At 42.8% G+C, this 20,871-nt stretch overlaps 1 protein-coding gene across 1 annotated transcript in view; it reads left to right on the top strand.

Annotated features, from left to right (window-relative positions):
* The first annotated feature begins 8,872 nt into the window (after positions 1-8,872).
* The window catches only part of GYS2 (glycogen synthase 2), a 43,642-nt gene continuing 31,643 nt past the window's right edge, over positions 8,873-20,871 (top strand). The window contains exons 1-3 of the mRNA XM_010410294.4: positions 8,873-9,392; positions 17,803-17,984; positions 20,521-20,712. Coding sequence (XP_010408596.1) covers positions 9,272-9,392; positions 17,803-17,984; positions 20,521-20,712 — 495 coding nt within the window. The 5' untranslated portion in view covers positions 8,873-9,271. The remainder of the gene's footprint in view (positions 9,393-17,802; positions 17,985-20,520; positions 20,713-20,871) is intronic.

The following is a 20,871-nucleotide window of genomic DNA, read 5'->3' as shown; positions in this document are numbered from 1 at the left end:
TCTCACTGATTGCATCCTCACCCATTAAAATGTAGGGTCAGATCCTGTTCTGTGGTTGGCAAACTGAGACCCAAAGGTACATTTTGAGTGTACATGGTCCTGGTTCTTGAGCTGGGAGGATTCTGTCACCTGCTGTCTGTCAAGATAACTTCAATCCCCTCCAGATCCACAGGGGAGGGGTTTTTTTGTTAGTGATCATAGACTTAATACAAGATACTTAGTGCCTAGACATTAAGCAACCAGAGAGCTAATGACAAAATCTGTTCTGTTAAAAGACTATGTGGATACAGGTGAAGGAGGGAACTGAAGGAATGAAAAAAACATTGGTTTGCACGATGAGAACTTTTCTCAGCACATCAGCAACCTCATTGTACTACTACCTTTTTTCCCTTTATACTTTCCTTTTCTCAACTTCTACTTTTGGGGATATGACATCATGAAAGAAAACTCTAAAAAAATTAAGCAGCAGTGAATAGGCCTCCTGGGTGTTATGGGGGATTAGTTCCAAATGGTTAAATAGGAATGAGTATCCTAGGTTAGTGGATTTTAAGATTTCAGAAATAGGCTCTTCAGCTATTACTTGCATCCACTGATGTTTGTAAGCCCTATGCAAATACATCAATTATATTGTGAGTATTTTTTGTTAGGAGTCTTACCACACAATCTTGTATCTTCATTGCAGTTGCATGGCTGTAGAATAGCTTCCCTGTGTGATTATACAATACCAGCCTGTCACCTCCTGTTACTTAGAGTCTATCCACAGTATAGTCTTATATCAACCATATAAATTCCTAAATAACAGTATTGCTGTAGGACATCTGTGTGGTTTTATCCAAATATAATAGGCTCATGTTTATCTTCTGTATGCTTTGTTTGTCCAGGCCGTTGATACATGAACCTTTTTCTTGTTTTATCCCAAGAAAGGCAATAGAGGTTTTTAGCCACATTCTGATGTGTCAAGAGGTACCTTGGTCACTTGTTGGTCAGAGAACATTGTGGTGCTGTTGGACAGAATAGTGCAGCCAGCAAGAGGAAATGCTTCAGAACACTGAGGACAGCTTGCTCTGCTCACTCACACAGGGTAAGATCAGTAATGGTATTTTAATTGCCATAAGGCTCTGGACCCCCTTGCCTTTGCAGGTGCACAAATACTAGCTGCAGAATAGAAATCTGGTGTGACTACCCTGCAAATGTAGATGTTGACAGACAACAGAGGCACAAGGGATTTTACTGACTTTTAGTGTTAAACCATGTACTTTTGTATTAGTCAAAGGATAAAATTGGGGCAGGGAATTGAAGGCAGGTTTGAACAGTGAGACAGTGTTAAAAAGAAAACAGCTGCAGAGGATGAAAATGTTTTATAAATGTATTTTGAAGACTTTTAGTGCTTATGTGACTTTCATACCAGCTGAATTAGAACTGTGGTTTATGGTAAGTAGGTGACTTCAGTTGCTCACAGAGTTCCTGTTATCCTTGTGTTTACACACTTCGTGTTAGCCTTGTGCTGCAGAGAAATGCTATTTCCCTTGATTTACAGGTGTAAGTCAGAACAATTAAGCCACAAACTCTCAGTGGAATGTAGATGCTGAACTCCCTGATGTCAGTGTGACCAGTAGCCCAGAAATATTTAGGAGCCAGGTCCTTACATTGTGCTCCTGTGGCCTCCAGGGCAATGCCTAATTTTGGGCATTTCTTTCTTCTATAAACACTTCTCCCCTAATGCATGTGTGTGTATCCAGCCTTATGCAAGACAAAACTTCCAAAGCCTTTCAGACTACATTAGGCAGGGCGTTCCTAAAATCCACACCAGTCCCTGTGGTGTACTACATTTTTATAAACTGCTCCTGAGATACCATTGCTGTGTGAGTTGTTATTCTGTGCCAGCAAGGGAGTTGTGGAAATAATTAACTTTAGAATAGTCTGTTGGAGAGGTCGGGCTTGGGAGGGCTGGATTTGCTCAGTATCTGAAATGAATAATTTACCTGCAACCATAAGCAACAAGGACCAGGCAGTGGCTATGCAAAGTAAGATTTCTGAGTAAATACTTTCTTCTCTATGGTCTTCTCTTTAATAGCTCTCCAACGTTATTTAGGTGTGTTTACATATTTAATACCTGAGGTAAAAAATCCAGAAAATTTGTCAAAATAGCATGAAGGTGGATTCCTAGCAATACTGATTTCTGGAAGGGAATTTTGATAATTCTTGCTCTGTGAGATACACTAAATGAATATACAAAGGGAAGCAAAAAAACCATTTTGCTTGAGATATTGTTTTCTCTGTGATGCTAATTCTGTATTTTGGGCAATAAGACAGAAATACAATGATTTCCAAAGTCTCTGTTCACTCAGCAGTCTCCACCAGTAGTAGATACTGCAATACTCTCCCAGTATCACTGGGAATCAGGCATGTCTAAGAACCATATCAAACTCATTTTCCTACCCACATATGACAGTAGAGGAGTCTCTGATACTCTGACTGAAGATCAGTCTAGAAAAGTATGTGTTGAACTTCAGTTCATTTTACTGAGTTTGTTTTTCCCATAGCAAATTGCTGTGCAGAAGGAAATAAATAATTTAAAAATTACTTTTGTACTGGTTTGATTCTGCACACTGTAGGGTTTTGTTTGGTTGATTTGGTTTGTTAAAGATAAAAGACAGAAGAATAAGCAGAAATATCTTTTTTTTATATGCTTCAAGGGCATTCAGGTCAGTAGAGGGGCTCTCAAAGAGGCAGAATAGAAGTTAAGAGCACACTGACCTTAGCTCAAGTGCCTCTATTCCACAGAGTAGGGTTTATGCTTAAGTGCTTTGTTGAATGGGGTTACATTTCAGTATGTTAATCTGAAGGGTTATCATGGCATAATCTATTTTTTATAAAATCCTCACTATACTTCCATAGCTGAATGAATGGAAATGCCTCTTTCAGCACTGCACCTCTGTCTGCAGCATAGTCTTTCAAAGCATGGAAACCTTTGCAACCAGAGAGGTAAAATCATGTAGCGGCCACTTGCTGCCAGCCCTGGCAACAATTCTTCCAAGGTCATACCGGAGAAGAAAGATACTAAGAAGTCACACCTAGCCTGTGTCTTTTAACAGGGAAAAAAACCTCAACCCAACAACAACAACAACAAAAAAAAAACAAAAAAAAACAAAAAAAAAAAACAAACAAACCAAAAAAAACCCAAAAAAACCCCCAAAAAAACCAAACCCCAAAAATCACAACAAAAAGCAAATCTGAAAAGAGTTGACTTTGATGTAACAGAAAGGAAAAAGACCTATTGTAAGCAAAGGACTCAGGACAAAACCAGAAACTTCCGGAGAGTATAGTTACAAGAGCAAATAGTGGCAGGATAAGGGGGAATGGAATGGTTTCACAATGTCAGAGAGCAGGTTTAGATTGGATATGAGGAAGAAATTGTTCCCTGTGAGGGTGGGGAGGCCCTGGCACAGGTTGCCCAGAGAAGCTGTGGCTGCCCCATCCCTGGCAGTGTCCAAGGCCAGGTTGGATGGGGCTCTGAGCAAGCTGGGATAGTGGAAGGTGTCCCTGCCATGGCAGGGGGTGGAACCTGGATGATCTTTAAGCTCTGTTCCATTCTGTGATTTTATGATATTAAGCAAGTGAGGCTTCGATCTCTCCATGATTGCAATGTTTAGTTAAGGAGAAAATACCACAAGTTACACCAACATACTGACAATTTCCCATGCTAAATATGACACAAACACTGTGCTGAGCTCAGAAAACAAATTACCAAAGCAAATATGTGTGTGTATATCTATGAAAGTGTTTGTGTCTTTGTACATGAGTCTGAATTATAGGCAAGGGCATGGCACTGAACAGTAGAAAAGAGGCAAAACACTGGATTAGTCTTACATTTTACTTTTTCAAGTTAGAGCCATATCAGGCATCATATAGGAAATCCTGGTGCCTCTCCTAAGTTTTTTGCATGTGCCATGTGGCTGTACATTTATTTGCCAGTAGAATTAGTGGGATTTTTTCAGTCTCTGAAGCCTAGTTCCTCTCTGGAGATACAGAAAGGGACACTGCTCCCTCTCAGAGCATGTGAGCTGTATGTCCTTCCTTTGTCAGGAGATCACTCCAGGTGCCTGGGGTCAAAAGGGAACATTCCCAAATCTCTGCTCACACGGGAATCATGGCATACATGAATTGTAGCACAGCTTTTTTTGAGCAGTCCTGTCCCTCAGAAGGATCCCTGCTAATCACAGCATTTATTTTAAACTTTAAATAGGATGGTGGCATTCTGATGCTTATCCAAGTTGCAGATCTCTCTTAGTGGCCAAGCTACTCTGGCATGATTTTCCAAAGCCAACTCCAAAAAGACTAACCTTAAACTTGCCCATGGCAAGCTGGTACTTGCAGGATGTCTAATTCTTATTGTCACTTCTGGATGAAACAGCAGAGGCTGAAACATTCTGCAGAGCTGGGAATGTAAGCCTCTCAGACCAGCTGATGGGAATGTCTTTTGTTTGGTGTCTCCTGGAGTCCATGCACTCCCAAATTCCTAATTTGGGACAAAACATACCAGGTGTCACTGAGAAAAATCCATTGTGTCTCCTCAAATGTTTTGTAGCCCCTTCTCCCTCCTGGCCATTTCACAGGATTACTGAACATGGCTGTCCTCTAACTGGAAGGAAAATTCTCCACTCGTGGGAGCTTTGGAGCATTTGTTGACCTTGCACAGGGCAGGAGTGACGGCCGTCACTTCATAGCTGGAATGAGGTGAGCTTGCTGCCAGGCCGGGGAAGGAGGGCTGGCCCTAGAGCACGTCTGGGCCCCTCCCTGATCTTCCCTAAACTCTGCAATGACAGAACGACAGCGACACTGGAGAACTCATGCGAATACCGTCAGTGCCACCTACTGCTCTGTATCACAAGTACAGTGTGTGTGCATCACTGACTGCTACAAACCCTACAAACCTCTGTCCTGTCCTCCTCTCAAATTTGGCTCAATAGCTACAAGCATTTTTAACATCCATGCCTGATTGTTTTCCCACAGTTAATTTAGGCAAACCTTGGAAGCACAGTTCTGTTCAGAGCAAGCCAGTCCTAGATAGGTCTTTCCTCATAAACTTCCACACATGTGGAGTGCTTCTTTCTTTACAGGCACCTTCTCACTTGCAGCCAGGGAGACTGAGGTTGATATTCCAAGAAAAAAGGTTGTCTGGAGTGGTTCTGCTGGAAGGACTGTGGTGTGAAGACAACATCCACGACTCACTTCTTGGAGTGATGTACTGAGTTTTTTGCAGAAAACTTTGCTCTCCCCAAATAGGAATTGGATCAAAGTGTGCAGACAAGACAACATCCTAGAGGTAACAGTTGCAAATGAGATTTAGGTAGGCAGAATGCACAGCATTGTCCCTGAATTGCTCTCTGCAGAGAACTCTAGGAAATTTGGGAAAAACAATACACACTTTGTACATTTCTGTTCAAAGACCTTGCAAACTTAGTCTTCTTTTGGCCCAGTATTCTTGCAAACAAGATTATTTCACTTCTGTGGGCTGAAAAAGAATTTGGTTCGGTAACAACTGGTGTCTGGCAGAATTGCAACACAATGAATAATGCATTACCAAAGGGCATTTGTATCGTTTGTGATAAGAACTATATGAGAAGCTAGGCTGGACTCAAAACCAGTCTCACTGGTTTCCAGATTTCTGGGAAATATTTTAATCAGTGTTATATTTTAAAAACTAGCCTTTCTGGTATGTTTCCATCTCCCCACTTCAGCAGCTGGTCTCTGTTTGGTGAAAAAGGAGTGAACTGCATAATCATAGTCACAACCTTTCCCTGCCTCTGTGACAAAAATGACACATTGTTCTAGTGTCAGCAGAGCATCCCTTTCAGCACTTGCACCTTACTGCACTTCACATGGAGGACAGCTAAATTAATGCCCTTCTTCATATCAGAATATAGCTTTTCTTCTGAAGAGCTTTTATTTTGTCTTACTATATGTGCACAGCAACACACACAACCTCCTTTATGGCCCTAAACCCAGGTAACTCCAGCTGCACCCCATATATCCCACAGTTAATCCTTGCAGGCCATAAATATAACGAATAGGGCCCTTTGCCCTCTAGCAGTTAAGAACATTTGCAGGGATGAAAGTTTCTGGACTATCTGTTGGAGCTTGCCCTTTCTGGAAAATTCAAATTTTTTTTTCTTGCTAATAATAGAAAAGCAGGACTTTGGGATGGCACTGTGTGAAAAAAACCCAAAACCCAACCTTCTTTAAGACATGCAGATTGGATAAAATGAGCTGTGTTCAGGATACAAAGGAGTGCTGGTGTTCACTGTGCCGTTGAGCACTTTTTATCAGTTAAACCTCCATTATCTCCAAGCTGCCAAAGGTGAGTTACTCCCAGGTTCACCCAAGGATGGCATTGACAGTGCCTGTGAAATTATCTCATGGTATCTGACCATTCTTTCTAACTCATTTGCCAAGGTTTAGGGAATTACATAATCTTTTGTCAAATTCAAAAAGTAAAAGAATTTTCATCTTATTACAAACAGAAGCTGGAAAAACATGACACTCAAGAGCCTGAAAACCACAGACTGTGTAAGGAGCTTGAAAATTTTGCTGTTACAACTTCATTGTTGTAAAATTATTTACATGTTTTTCAGGCTTTTGAATGCTTAGGGACAGTGGTATGTCAGTGAACCAGTGCCACTGGTTATCTGGCATCACCTAGAGGTTTTCTTTAGAGGGATGGAACGCTTCTCCTATGATGAAAGGCTGAGAGAACTGGGGATGTTCAGCCTGGAGGAGGCTCTGGGGTGACTTCATTACAGTCTGAAGGGATGCTACAAGAGAGCTGGAAAGGGACTTTTTACAGTGGCCTGGAGTGACAGGACAAGGGGTGGTGGCTTCAAGATGAAAGGCCCTGGCACAGGTTGCCCAGAGAAGCTGTGGCTGCCCCATCCCTGGCAGTGTCCAAGGCCAGGTTGAATGGGGCTCTGAGCAAGCTGGGATAGTGGAAGGTGTCCCTGCCCATGGCAAGGGTGATGGAAATTGATGATCTTTAAGGTCTCTTCCAACCCAAACCATTCTGTGATTCTGTGGTCCCTGGAGAGGTAACTGATGTGAACAGTTTTGATTTAAGCACCTTGAGAGCTGTATGAAGACCTGCAGAGCACAGTGGTACCCAGCCAGCAGTGGGGAATGGGGCCCACACAACCACAAATCTGTCAGGATTCCCTCTGGAGTGCTGCAGCTCCTGGTATTACTCACAGTGAAGGTGATCACACTCGGTGTGGTCAGTGAGGGGTGTTGGGGGCTCACTGCACCCCCTGTCTCCTTTAAAATGAGAAGTTTTGCCATGTAATCATTTGCACAGGGTGAGGAAAACCTGTGGGGTGAGGATGGACTTGTCAGCTGCTTTGTTCTCTGTTCTCCACTCCTCATCTGAGATGGCCTTTGTGCACCTGGCAGCTTTAAGCCTCACCCTCAGCGTGAATGTCCCAGGAAAAGTATGAAAGTGTGACTTGGGCAGATTTGATGTTCAGAAATGAAGTGAGCCCTAATATATTACTGGTTTTTCTTTTAAATAACATGATTTTTTAGCTTTGGGATGATCTGGTTTCCTACCTACTCCAGGTAGTAAAAGCCACAGCTGCTCCAAAAATAATGATTTTGGCCAGGCCTTTTTTTTTCATGAACTGGTAAATAGGGCAACTCAAACCATTGAGACAAAATGACACTCAGCCCATAAACCCTTGAATCTTTCCCTGGCCTCTTACCAGGCTCTTTTCTGAGACAGCTCAAGTTCTCAACTCTGCAAACAAGTTTTCTGTACCCTTAGGTTTTTTCAGTGAGCTGTATCCACCAGCTCAGGGATGGGTCTGACTGCCATGCATGCAGAGAGGGCACAGGCAGTGGAAGTGGAAGAGCAAGTCTTTTTGGGGAATAGTTAGTCATTAAGGGAGGCTCAGATGTGCCATGCATTATGTATTATGTCTAAGAGACTCCTATGCAGATGGGCTGCCTGTCTCCTGAACCAATTGTCTTGGCCTTGTTTTACCTCAGGTGAGCTCAGAGCCTTTCCCTCTATGCCTTCTGGTGCAGTGTAATTCTCCACAGTGCCAGAGACATCCTGGATCTCACCTGGAGATTTGCTCCCTGCTGAACTGGGGGGTTTGGGCAGGTTGTGCTCTAAGCTCAGCATGGGATTCAGCTTGCACAGCTGTTCCAGACTCACTGGCTTCTCAACCAGATGTGTAACATAAGCATCTAGCAAGCAAGCAGCTGCTCTGGGAAGCTTTGGGGATCTCAGGCTGTGAGTTAGGGATCAGCATCTCTGCAGATGTGTGTTCGCTGCTTGCAGCATCCCAGCTCTGTGCTGGAGAAGACAGGGGCATGCTGTGCCCTGACTTGGTACTCACTAAGCTCCCTGGGTGGAGGACATGGGCCCAGAGGCCAGGGAAGAGCTGAGGCATAGAACAAAGGACAGCAGGTGGAAAATCAGGGACAGGACTGCAAGGAGGGGCAGAGTGCATGCCAAGACAGGGGTAAAGCCTTTTTAGCTCTGTAAAAGCTGGCAGGGCTGCAGAGCTGCTAAAGCAGCCAACAGCTGGTGCAGAGTCCTGGGAACAGAGCTGGAGATAATTGTGGAGGCAGGAGATGAGGTAAACTGGGGCTTACAGACTGCTGAAGAAGAAGAGGACACAGCGTTTAACCTGGCAAGGAACCCAAGAGACATCGTGTCCAATGAGTGTATTCTAACCCCTTTGTGGATGGCCAGCAGGTAGGGAAGCTCCACTCGTGCAAGGGGAGGGTGTGTCTCGAGGGGAGGACTTAGGGGCTGGACTCAAATCAGGTGGTGAACTCCAAGTGTCCTCCCTGGTGGAGTTTGCTCAGGGCGGTGCTGAATTTACAACCGTCCAGTGTCAACTGTCCCTGAGGTGCTGCTGGATACTGAATGCTCTGACTCAGGAGCTCAAACCCATTTTTTTACCTCCCTCTGAGAGAAGAAAAAGAAAGAGCTCTGGCCCCAAAACAGTCAAGACCTTTCTCAGGTCAGTCTTAAATTCTTACCTCTCCCAGCAGCTGCTTCTCAAGCCCTGAGGATTTCACTGAGCCAATTTAATGCTGGTGGTCAGACAGTTTAAACCCATTAGCTCCCAGCTATCTGAATAATTTTCTCCTGGGATCCCAGCACACGGGCAGACTGCTCTAACCAGAACTGCAGAGCACTGCCACGGGACCTGGACCTTTGCTGACTGCTGTGGCCTGTGTGGTGAGCACTCAAGGGCTGAAGAAAATGCCACTGGCAAGATCCCTGTCCATGACATCTCTGAACGGGCTTCCTCAGTGGGAGGATGAAGACCTGCCCGTGGAGGATTTGTTACTCTTTGAAATTTCTTGGGAAGTTACCAACAAAGGTTTGTACCACACTTGGGGGTTAGTATTGCTGTTTTCTCAGGAGTGGAGGGAAGGATGAAGAGTTGGAGAAGAAAGGCATTAACAGGGAGATTGGAGAGGGCTGCAGAGCTGCTGGATTGGAAGAAGTGTAGGTGTGTAATCGTGCATGCTGAGTGTGGGCTGCACCTACCTGGACTTGTGTGGGATGGGCAGAGCCAGGATGCTGCTGTGTCTTTTTGTGTTCCACCACCAGGGAGAGGGGGTTTGAACATCTAAGTGATAAGTCTGAGTGTGCAGATACATATTTATTTATTGATTGATTGATTTATATTTCTTTGTACATATTTATGTCTGCCTTCCATGCAAATTCACTTGGGAATGTGATGCATGGAAATGAGCTGTACAACAGAGATCAGATACAGAGCAGTTTAGCAGTCCCCCCTCAGCCTTCTAGAGCAGTGTGGAGAGGAGGGCAGGCTTGGAAGAGGTACAAATAAATAGAGCTGTGTTACAGCCACTGAACAAAACCCAGGAGTCAATGACCAGCAGCCTTTGTGTGCCAGCTGAAGCTCCTTTGGGCTGGTCTTTGCAAACACAAGTGGTGCCAGACAGGGGCTTCATTTGTTCATTGGTTGCAGCTGGTCAGGCAATGGGCACGCTGCTTGCTGGGCAAAAATCCTTCCTCCATTTCTAATTCACCCATCAAATAATCCCCTTTCAGGTAGGTGTAGTTCTGCAACTGTCCATTTTCAACACAAGAGCGAGTTAGTGTTAGTATGAGTAAATGATTGACTTCATGTGTGTTATTGTCCTGGCAGATACACAGAGATTAATCAGGAGAGGGGATCTGTAGTCTGTTAGGAATTTAACTTTGAAGGGGAAATGTGTATGAGAGGAGCAGGCAGTGCTGGAGTTTATCACCATGGGGAAACTGGAATTCCTGTTCTGTGACAATTTCTGCTGGTTTACATTGCTCTTTTTCGGGTGGTGAGCCCTATCAATACCCAGAAGTGGGACAGAGTAGCTTTGGCACTTTGAATCCCTGGGGGCTTATTTTTCAGTAGCTTCAGTGAAGCTTTTAGACTTAATTTGCTAAAGCCAGAACTTGGAGCATGCAGCATTCACTTTTGCAGTGTGCATGATAAGTAAGGCTCTGGCAAGCAGATGGCAGCAGAAATCTAGGAAATTCAGGAGTTCTCACTAAATTCTCTGAACTCCACAGTACATGTGTTTTCTGAGTCATCTGGACCCAGTGGTTGTAGATATCACACAAGACATTTAAGAAAAGGTAACCCATTAGATTCTACCTGTGCAGGTACAAAATGGAGTGAATCATTTAATCTTCCCTAGAGCTCTGGTTGACTTCACTGGAGCCAAATCAACCGACACAGCTAAAATTTACTATTCACACATTTTATGAGAGAATTAATATTAATATAAGTCAATTTTATTCAGTATGTTTAAAAATCAGGTGCCTTTACTTACACCACTTTCCAAGCCCATATATTCAAACAGGGCTGAAAGAACATGGCATGGAAAACAATTTTCATTAGAATCTGACCTTGTGCAAAGTTTCCATTAACCAACCTCGACTAGAAGCATCTTTGCAAAACCCCTTTTATAAGCCTGTTTCAGCCTATTTTTCTGGTAAATTCTTGATACTGAGGGTTTGGGAGGTTTTTTTCTGTATCTTCCAGGCAATTGGATGTCTAAGTCACATGGTGAGAACTGTTCCCTGGTGACCTAACTTTTGTAAACAGTTCTGGGAAAATGTTAGGGCACTGTGAGAGAGAGTAGCCAGCAAAATACAGGGAGAGTCATCACAGAAGCTATATAGGCTTAGGAAATAATACCTTGTACTGTATATTTCCTACCTCCTTTAGCAGGAGGAATTGTTTATTCGATGAAGTAAGCTGGCCACACAGAGATTTAGTTCTGCTGCATGTTTTAGTGTTTGTGCTGCTGTATATGTTCCTAACATAGAAGGCAAGATAAGCATTAGCTGGATTTATTGCCTGACAAGCTAATTTTGAGCATTTAATATGACGGTCTCTTTCTTCCTTTCTGGCAATGCAAAGGTCAGAGTAGCTCAGCCTGAAGTTGGTCTGCACTGCCGAGGTGGTGTAAAGCTGCTGCTGCCCACAGGAGTGAGCCCCAGCCTTTGTGTTAATTTTGTGTGCATCACCAGGTGCTTGGGTACATTTCCTCCTTGGCCAGTGCTTTTTCTTAGTAGTTCCTCCATTTCTCTTGTGGCACTGACAATCAGGCTGAATTGTCTTCTTTCCTGTGAGGAAGGTGATAGCAGAGCTCACAGGTGGATATCCACCCCTGTAACCAATGACCTCTGCAGGTGCTGAGCTGAACCTCTTCAGAGCCAGAGGATGGTGAGGGGGTCCTACAAATTGGAGAATATGTGATTCTGTAGTGGGAGAGGGTCTTCACGTGCCAGGCTGCTCACGGGGAGCAAGCATTCCCTGGGATTTCCCTGATGGTGCTGGTTGGTACTGAGGCATGAGGTGCAGCTGTGGCAAGAACAAGATGGTTGTATGAACTGAGGGCTCAGAGATCTACAAGTATCCATTACTTCCAGAGTCTCATCTCTTCTTTGTCAACAGCTGGAACAGGGAAGTTGTCTCTCTTTTTGTTTTAAATATAGATCATTTAACACATGCTCTAATAAGGCAGAGCTTTCTACTTCTCCATGTTTCCTTTTTGGATTTTCTGTCCTGGCTGCAGCCTGTGCTAAGTTACAACTTCTGACATGGAAAACATTGGCCTTTCAGTTACTGCTCTTCTTCCTTTTCTCTGTCTGCAGCAAGCAAAGATAAGGTAGCTGTAGGAGAGAATGGGAAATAAAAAAGGCTCATCTGCCAGTGTCACTCTGCCTTACCCTTCCCTCAAGTCACATGCGAGGGAACTTGCCACCTAAACCAAACACAATATTGAAATCCTCTGGCATTGAAAGTCCTCTGCCAAAGAAATGAGAAATGTGTAGTTTGTTTTGTGAGATTTCCCTCACTTTAGTTGCCTTTTCACTGGTGGGCATAACCCTGTGTGAGGTGGATCTACAGTTTCTGTGGCAGAAGGGGGAAAATGTAAGCAGTGAAGGCTCCCAGTGCACTGCAGTGCCACAAACCTGGTGGTAATAGTGGGGGAGATCAGCATTTTTACCTCTTCCTTTCTCTCCTGGCCATCATGCTCCAGTAAAGCCAGGTCTGGTCATGTATCTGTGGAAAAAAAGGAACTGCTTTCTTTCCTCCATAGCATGAAGATCAATAAAAGCTTTAAGTACAGGAGTACAAAAAAGTGGCTACCAAGCTATGAAGATTTAGTGCCTGGGTTGGGTTTCTCTCTGGTGGGTTTTCTGACACATTAGTGAGAAGGGTTGAGAATGTTCAAGATCTGCTCTTTTCTCTGGAAAGATGTCTTGAAAATAATTCCAGTGATATTTAGATTAGTATCCCCTGCTGTACCACTCACAGCTTTTAGAGAGAAAATAGAAGAATGCTTAAAAATGCTGGGCAAACAGCCAGCTTGTATCATCATTCAGCTGTGAACAGCTTAGCTCAAGAGTCATTGGTAGATGAATCTCAAATATTTTTTTTCCATCCCCATTGGAATGAAGACTGTGCTAAAAACAAAACTTGGTTCAGCTCTCCCTGGAGCAGAGATCTCAGTACAGTTCCTCTGGTGAAAAACTGGATTTTTGGAAATTCAGTCCTGAATCCACTGAGGTCAGTGGGACCATCATTTTACCTCCTCTGTGTTCAACATCTTCCCATGATGAAAGTTCCTTGGGGGAAGGTGATTGCTGTAATTAGTGACACAGCTGAAGTAACACCCTTTGGGGAGTGGGGATGTGCTGGCATAAACTTGGCATAAGCACAGCCTCAGAGCTCTGTGCATTTATAGAGTGGGGTGGAATATCAATGTCAAATCAATTCCAAATGAAATCCTGTGCACTGGGCATGATGCACACAGAAATAGCTTCTCAATTGTGGACATCTGTCATAAATTTCAGCGGTTCAGTATTATTTCAGAATATGTTTGGAATGTCAGAATTTCAAAGAATGTGGAGATCTATCTTCTGAGGAGTCCTGGCCACAAACACAGCCCAAAAACCACATGAAAAATATCTGCCAGCTGAAGATGCTGGTTGTTTTTCACCTGCCATGTTTTACTGCCTGATTTTATTAATGGTACCTCAACGGGCAATCAATCAATCAATAAGATTCCAATCAAAAGTTAGGAAAAAATAAGTTCAATCCCAACTTTTATCACACCTGTGCAGATCAGAGACACATTCTGAGGAGAAGGGTGAAACAGTTGTTGTAATGAGTGATTGTGGCAGTGAAGTCAGTTTGAATCCTGAGCCTGGGCTCACACTGCTCCCATGGATCCTGTGGCTGTCATGGTTCTCTGGGAAGCTTTAGTGCCTTCAGAGTGGCCTGCTCAGGACATAACAAAGAAGCTGCAGAGCCCTGGAGTCATCCTGATCCTCTCTCTGTGTAGCAAAGGTGTGTGGGAAAGGACTCTGAACAGTGACAATCTCCACTTACCTCTGTCTCACTTCCATAGTTCACTTCCTATTTCTCTCCCTCATTTTTGGTTTCTGCTGCTCCTTCCTTCTGTCCTTCTGCAGTGTGAGGTGGGTGGGAGGACAAGCTCTAATTGCTGCTTGGATTTTAAATACACAAAAGAAATAATGCAGCAGGACTTGAAACAAGGAAAGAAGAAAATGCTGGAGTGATGCAGAGAACTCCTTTAGACAAATTCATAGTAGTGGTAACGTAGATAAAAACGTTCAGACTTTTTAAATAATTCTATGGAATATTTTCTGAGAAAGTATTTTGGTTTCATCTTCTATTTTTTGGAGAGGTCACTAAAAAGAGGTCAAACATGTCTTAAATTTAAAAAATCCTTCTTTCCCAAACATCTTAGTTCCCCTTTCTGTGCCAGTTTAATTTTTCCCTTAAAAAAAAAAAAAAAAAAGAGGAAGAATGGAAAGGAAATAAATGGGGAAAAAATTTGTTGTTTATTTCCTTCTAAACTTGATTTCATTTATTGGTGGAAAGGTTAAAATCATGTTTTAAAAAGAAATAATGGAAATATTTTTCTTTCAAGGATGTTTTAAAATGACTAAAACTTAATATATTTGAATAAAGCATTTTGTTGAAGATCAGAACACTATCCCTGTATCAACATTTTACTGCTAATTCCCCATGTTTGTGAGGCTCCAAACCAATTCTCTTGTTCTGATCTCTGCTGATTCTCTCTTTCTCATTTTGTCATTTCTTGTTTGTTTTAAGCCTGTTTCAAAGTACAGAACTTCAGAGGCAGCATAGAGAAACTTGCAACATTTCGGTACATCCCTCTTGTTTGGAAAGGTTTTCTGTTTCTAGTATGGCCTTAAAACATTGTATTAGAGAAGAAAAAGAGGGTTTACCAAACTGTTGAAGCAATTTGAGAATTCTGTGAGGTGAATATGTAAACCCCTACTCTGTTACTCAGTAGGATATGTAATGTTTTGCTTACTGGCACAGATATTTCCAGGGAATTCAAAGCAACTGAGCATATAGAAGCTATCTCTTAAAGATGTATAATGTGTTCCTTGAGCTTGCTATGGAGAAGTGTAATTTCCAAAGTCAATACATTATTCTAGACATTGCTCTGTTCTTCTCAAGATGTCTTTTTAAAGTTATACCCAACACTTCCCACATACATAGTTTCACTTGCAGTTTCCCTCTGCTGTCAATTAAAGCTTATGCACAGACATGTTTTGTGAGTCATATTGCCACAGTAACAGGGAAGACAAAAGCCAGTTTGGGGGCCAGGTAAGACTGCTTTTATCACAGTTAGCTTCTAAGGAGTTTTTACAGCCTGTAAAATGTACTCTTTGGATTTTATCATTGCATTTCAGGCAAATCAGTGCCCTGATTTGTTTTTTTACCTTGCTGTGCAGCAGATTACGCCAGCAGAGCACAGCACACTCTCCATTCTTTCCCCCATAAGAGGCCTTCCATACATCTTTGGCCCTATAGGGCACACAGGGGTCCTAAGGATAACCCTGTGGAAAGAAATACTCAGCTGTTGGCTGTGCAAAACAAAGGTCCAGGCTCTACCCAGCCTGTGAGCTGTAGCTTCCTCTTCAAATCCGTGGCTGTGGAAACTCAGCTACGTTGCCAATCCCAGTGTTGAACCCCTTGCAGTATGGAAGAGGCTGATCCATGCTCCTGTGATGGGGGAAGGAGCTTTGCTTCACTCTAGGCATATACTTTATCATGTTATTTAGTGTCTTTCATCTTGCAAGTCATATTTTCGCTTTTCCCTGGATCACCAGGCTGCTTTGCACTAAGATCTTCCTCATTCTGAGCTCTGTATCCCTGCCAATTCAAACCAGCCAGTTTCATGACTAAGATTTCTACCAAGCCTCATATTTATCCATGTTGGATTGAAGCCCCTTATGCTCCTATGATGAATTTACCACCCCATAAAAACAGATGTATCATCGTAACTATTGCTTTATAGGTTGAATGTCCTGAGTTGTTTCATATAATTAAAATTTTATGTTTATCTGAATCCAAGCTATTCAAACAGACTCTCTCAGCTTGTGAGCAGAGGAACTTGGAGGGAAAATACAGTGTTATTTATCTAAGATTTCTCTAAATCCCTGTCCAAAGCAGCCATGAAAGAATACGATGACTGTAAATGAATTCCTTGTCCTGCTGAAGGGGAGAATAATAGTCTTATGCATAGGTTTCCTTCTGCAGTTCCATGTCTACATGATGTGAAACTCTTGAACCTAGAGCTTGATTTAGGAACAGACATCTGTAAGATTCTTGTCTTCTTAGGTCTTGAATTATTCAGGCTTATAATTTATTGTACTAATTCTACTTAGCAAGCTGGTAGATTGGAACTGCATTTTTTTTTTTCTTTGTAAATACCTAGAATCCTGAGACATGAAAATATTAAGACTAGGGATCCTTCCAGCATTCAAAACAAATGGGATATTTGTAGAGAAAAAGAATCTAAGTGAACAATTTATTTTCTAGGAGCATAATTAAAACTGTAGCTCCATTCAGCTCCTCAGGGCTGCAAGACACCAGGCTTTGCAGAAGGCTTTCTGTAGTTGTCAGGGGATACAGTTTAATTAATCAGGGAACTAATCTCCCAAAGTGCTGAGCAACTTCAGCTGCCATATTGTACCTAGTGGTGGCAGATTTTTTAAGGAGAATTAGGTAACTTCTCAATGGTTTTAATTCAATTGGATGTGGTGCATTGGCCGCTCTGGATATCCCAATAGCTTTAAAAGGGTGAGCCTGGAGTGCCAGCTCTCAGACCCTGGCAGCTCTCAGTGCTGACTCCATAGGTAATTTTGATGTCACTGCAGGAAGATGTAGCACTGCCTCCTTGCCTGGAGTGCTGCCAAGGATTTCCAAAGCTTCAACATTCAGTGGAGGAAGAAATGAACACCAATCCCTTCCCTAGTGTTTCTTTTGCTCTTTGTACCTGTTGTGCTTCCTCTCCCCCACCACGCTGGAGCTACGCTCACTCTCTCTGGTGTGCAGCATCTGCTTGCCTTTGGGTTTTCTTTTCCTTTGCCATCCCTCCCCCTTGCTGGATTCCAGCAGGCACTGTTGTTCTTCTGAGTTGGTGGTGGTGCAATGTCCACTGCCTGGCACCCTGGGGACTGTGGTAAAGGGAGGTTTGCCCTGCCAATGCGTGAATTCCGGGGCTGGCTATGGAAAACTGTGAGGAAGAGCAGCTAAGGGACTCTTGCACACCATGTGCAAGACTAGATAGATCTGTACTGACTTGGCAGGGGATGTGCTGTATTCTCTTTATGCGTTATTTGAATGCTGCATTTGTTTTTAAAGCAGACAATATTTTGGTGAAAGGTGCTACAGACATTTATACTGTCAGTGTAGGCTACAGTCATTCCAACTTTAACAGCTCTTCAAGACTGATGATGGAACAAGTCTCCTTATGCTTTGGGGATATTGGTTTAAACCCATTTTTATAGTCAGTAGTCAATGAAATCCATCAGTTCCTCAACTTCTCTTAGTGATTTGTGTCAAACAAGCTCAGTTCTTACCACATGATGAAAAATATGTTTGAAAATTGTAACTGCAGCAATAAAACAAAAGCAGAAGGCTGTGCTTGGGATGCAGCAGAATCAAGGTCAGACATGGGAGAGTGGAAGTATGAGGCCCAGGGTTTTAATCCCTCAACGGAACAGTGAAGCTTTGACACCATTTAAGAGACTGAACTTCTGTTTATTTGATTGAGTCTGCATTTCACTTAAAATCTCTGTATGTGAAGGGATTTAACCAGCAGTGTATCTGATCCACAGGTGGGGTGGAGCTTAGTACAGAGATTTGTGGCTTGTGGCCCTTTTTACTTTCTGTTCTTTGTGATCTTCTTTTGCAGTGGGAGGCATTTACACTGTGATCCAGACAAAAGCCAAAACTACAGCAGATGAATGGGGCGAAAACTATTTCCTGATTGGCCCCTATTTTGAGCAGAATGTGAAGACTCAGGTGGAATTCTGTGAGCCTCCAAACCCTGCAATTAAGAAGGCGATGGACACCATGAAAAGCCAAGGGTGTCAGGTAAATCAGATGTGCTGCTGCTTCCCAGGGCAACAAATCTGACTCTGAGGAGATTAAAGTTTGGGTTAATGCTCTTGTCGTTCCACTTGACACAGCAGTCCTGGTCAATGTCACAATGGGAAAGGCTCGGAATCCACTGTTAGAACAGCAGAGTCAATTCATTAAAGGTTATTTTTGAGGAAGAACCAGTTCATCCAATTATGGGTTTTAACAGTCATTTATCTGCAAGGCTGCTTAATTGGATTAATGAGTTATTTATCTGGTCTCTAAGCACGGTGAGATTTTAGTAGATATAATATGACCTTACTTTGACTGAGCCCTTACATTTCACATTCTTGCATGGGAGTGAGAAGAGCATTCCAGTAGCTCTCAATTTTTCTTATGTATCATAATATTGAGCTGAAAGCCAGAAAGGAACTTGAGAAAAGCACCCACCTGACAAAGAATCCACTTCCTCAGCTCAGTGCAACCAGCTGTCAGTTCCCTGGGAAGAGAGGTTAAACTACAACACAGGGAGTGGATTCATCTCCCTTTCCAACATGATTTTAACCAGTGTTTTCTGTGTGATCTCATAGCCTTTCTGAGACTCAGTTTCTCCAACAATAAAATAGGAATAAACTTCTTCCTATAAAGATTATCTGCTAAAAGAAATGGAACCTGTTGTGTTGATGGGCAGTTATTAAGCTGCAAGCAGCTTTGGCTGAAAATGGGTGGAGGGTAACTCGTGCTAAATTTGACCTCCTTTCTTGAAGCCCTCATCAGAGATGTAGAACTCACCTGCACTCTGGCTCAGTGTTGAGCCCCTCAGAGATGCCAGTTTGCAGGAGGAAAAATTGTCTGCTCATAATGTGTGCTGAACAGAGGTGGAGAGCACTGAGAGGCAGAAGCAAGGAAGCATACTTCCTGTTGCTGGGGGGACTGACACACTTCAGTGTAGAGATTCCTAAAGTTCTTGGGCTGCCACCAGCTGTGGCACTGGCACTGTGTTGTCTCCTTTGTAAGAGCAGTTCTGCTGTTCTTAGGATCTAGTGCCCTGTTATGCAGATGGTTTTTGTTGGATGAGTATGTGCCACAGCTAGGAAAGTGTCTGCTGGGGACACTGACATGATGCTTGTATTGTTCAGGCTCAAACTGAAAGGTCCAATCTGCCATTTCTTATTTTCATCAGATTTTCATAGGTGATTGATCAAGTTTCCCATGTTGCCTCTGCAAGCTGTGCAACACTCCTTTGTCTGGAAAACAGCTGAAGTCTTGTGGGGCAGATTGATTGCAATGCTTTATGTTATTCCAGCAAGAAATCCCATTTAATCAGCCACCTCTGCCAGCCCAACATGTGCATTGTGCTGCTGGAGTATTCATATACAGCAGCAAATCTGTCCCAGGGACGTCAAATATAGCTTTGATCTCCAATAATGACGCTCTAGTTTCCAGGAGCTGCACTTATCCTATTAACATTTATGTCTGGATTTTGCTTATGCATCACAATAGATGGTTTTAAACTGGGGGGCCTAGGAATGCTTCCAAACTTCTCAGGTCAGGTATGTTCCTTGCCACAACCTGACCACATATTTAGATGAAGTCTGGGTTCCCTGCTTTTTAACCTTATTTTCCTGAATAGCAAATCTGGACAGTCTGAAATAAATACATGAGGAGTGAAAAGGAACAAACCTGTCTTTTTTTACGCCTTGTGCTTTCTGTGAAAATAGGCCAAGAGTTTTTATCTCATTTGTTTTCAAGACCTGACCTCTCTTCAGCTCATTGGCGCGTCAGGGCTGGGTTCAATCCCTGAGGTCCCAGCCGTTTTGATGGTGGATTTAATGTGAAATAATTCGACTTTGCAGACTGTAGTGTGGGCCCAGCTGGGTTGGGAGGGCAGGTGAGGGCAGCGAAGTTGTAAATACTCTTAGAAATGTTTAGCTACAACAATGCAGATAAAGTAGGAAAGCTGCATTTTTAGCCTGATGTGATTTTAGGTATTGAGGTACCTTCTGATTGATCCTTCCACTCTTCCAACTGGAAGTGGAAATCCTTCCCCTCTGTGCTGCTTGAGAAGAAGGAAGAAATGTCATAGTATGTACAGGTGCCAAGCATCAGTCCTACAAAACCTCTCCCTAGTAATCTAGCATAAATGGCAAAAGACTGGAGACAAATATGAACGAAAGAAAACAATAATTTTGAAATAAGAATAAAAGTGGCGTAGTTCAATAAGAACAGAAGACCTCATTATTCAAGCAAGTGCAGTCTTCCTAACCTTCCCCCCCGCCCCACCCCCCATGGGAAAAAAGTTAATATTGCAATGAAAATCTAAAATGATAGTCTTAAAAATAAAATGTTCCTAAAGACTGCAGTTTCCTTTGTTCCAGTATTACTCCATGTATTTTGCAAGGAAAACCACAAGTCCTGGGTGTGTAGGACTGTGAACACACATGTTCTTTGTGTGGAATACTTCAGATGTGATGGATGAAAATCATTGTGCTAACTGGCCTTTACATTCACTTTAACATTTTCTTTCTATATCCTTGCCTCTTTTCCATAGGCCTTTTTTGGAAGATGGCTGATAGAGGGCAGCCCATATGTCTTACTGTTTGATATAGGATCAGCAGCTTGGAACCTGGACAAGTGGAAAGGTGAATTTTGGGAAGTCAGCAACATAGGAATCCCTTTTCATGACCGAGAAGCCAATGATGCTGTGATTTTTGGATCATTAACAGCCTGGTTTTTAAAAGAGGTACAGTTTTTAAATCTAGAGCTTTGCAGACCAAAACTGCTTTGACATGTGGTTCCTATTCTCCAGACAGAAAACTATGATTTTAAGGAAGTTGATCTTGATGTAGATCAAATTTGTATTTAAAACTTAAATGTTAAGTGGTCATTTAATTATATTTTT

The sequence above is a fragment of the Corvus cornix genome, chromosome 1A, assembly GCF_000738735.6.
Source record: "Corvus cornix cornix isolate S_Up_H32 chromosome 1A, ASM73873v5, whole genome shotgun sequence".
NCBI classification, from domain to species: Eukaryota; Metazoa; Chordata; class Aves; order Passeriformes; family Corvidae; genus Corvus; species Corvus cornix.
This window is presented reverse-complemented; position numbering and strand designations above follow the sequence as displayed.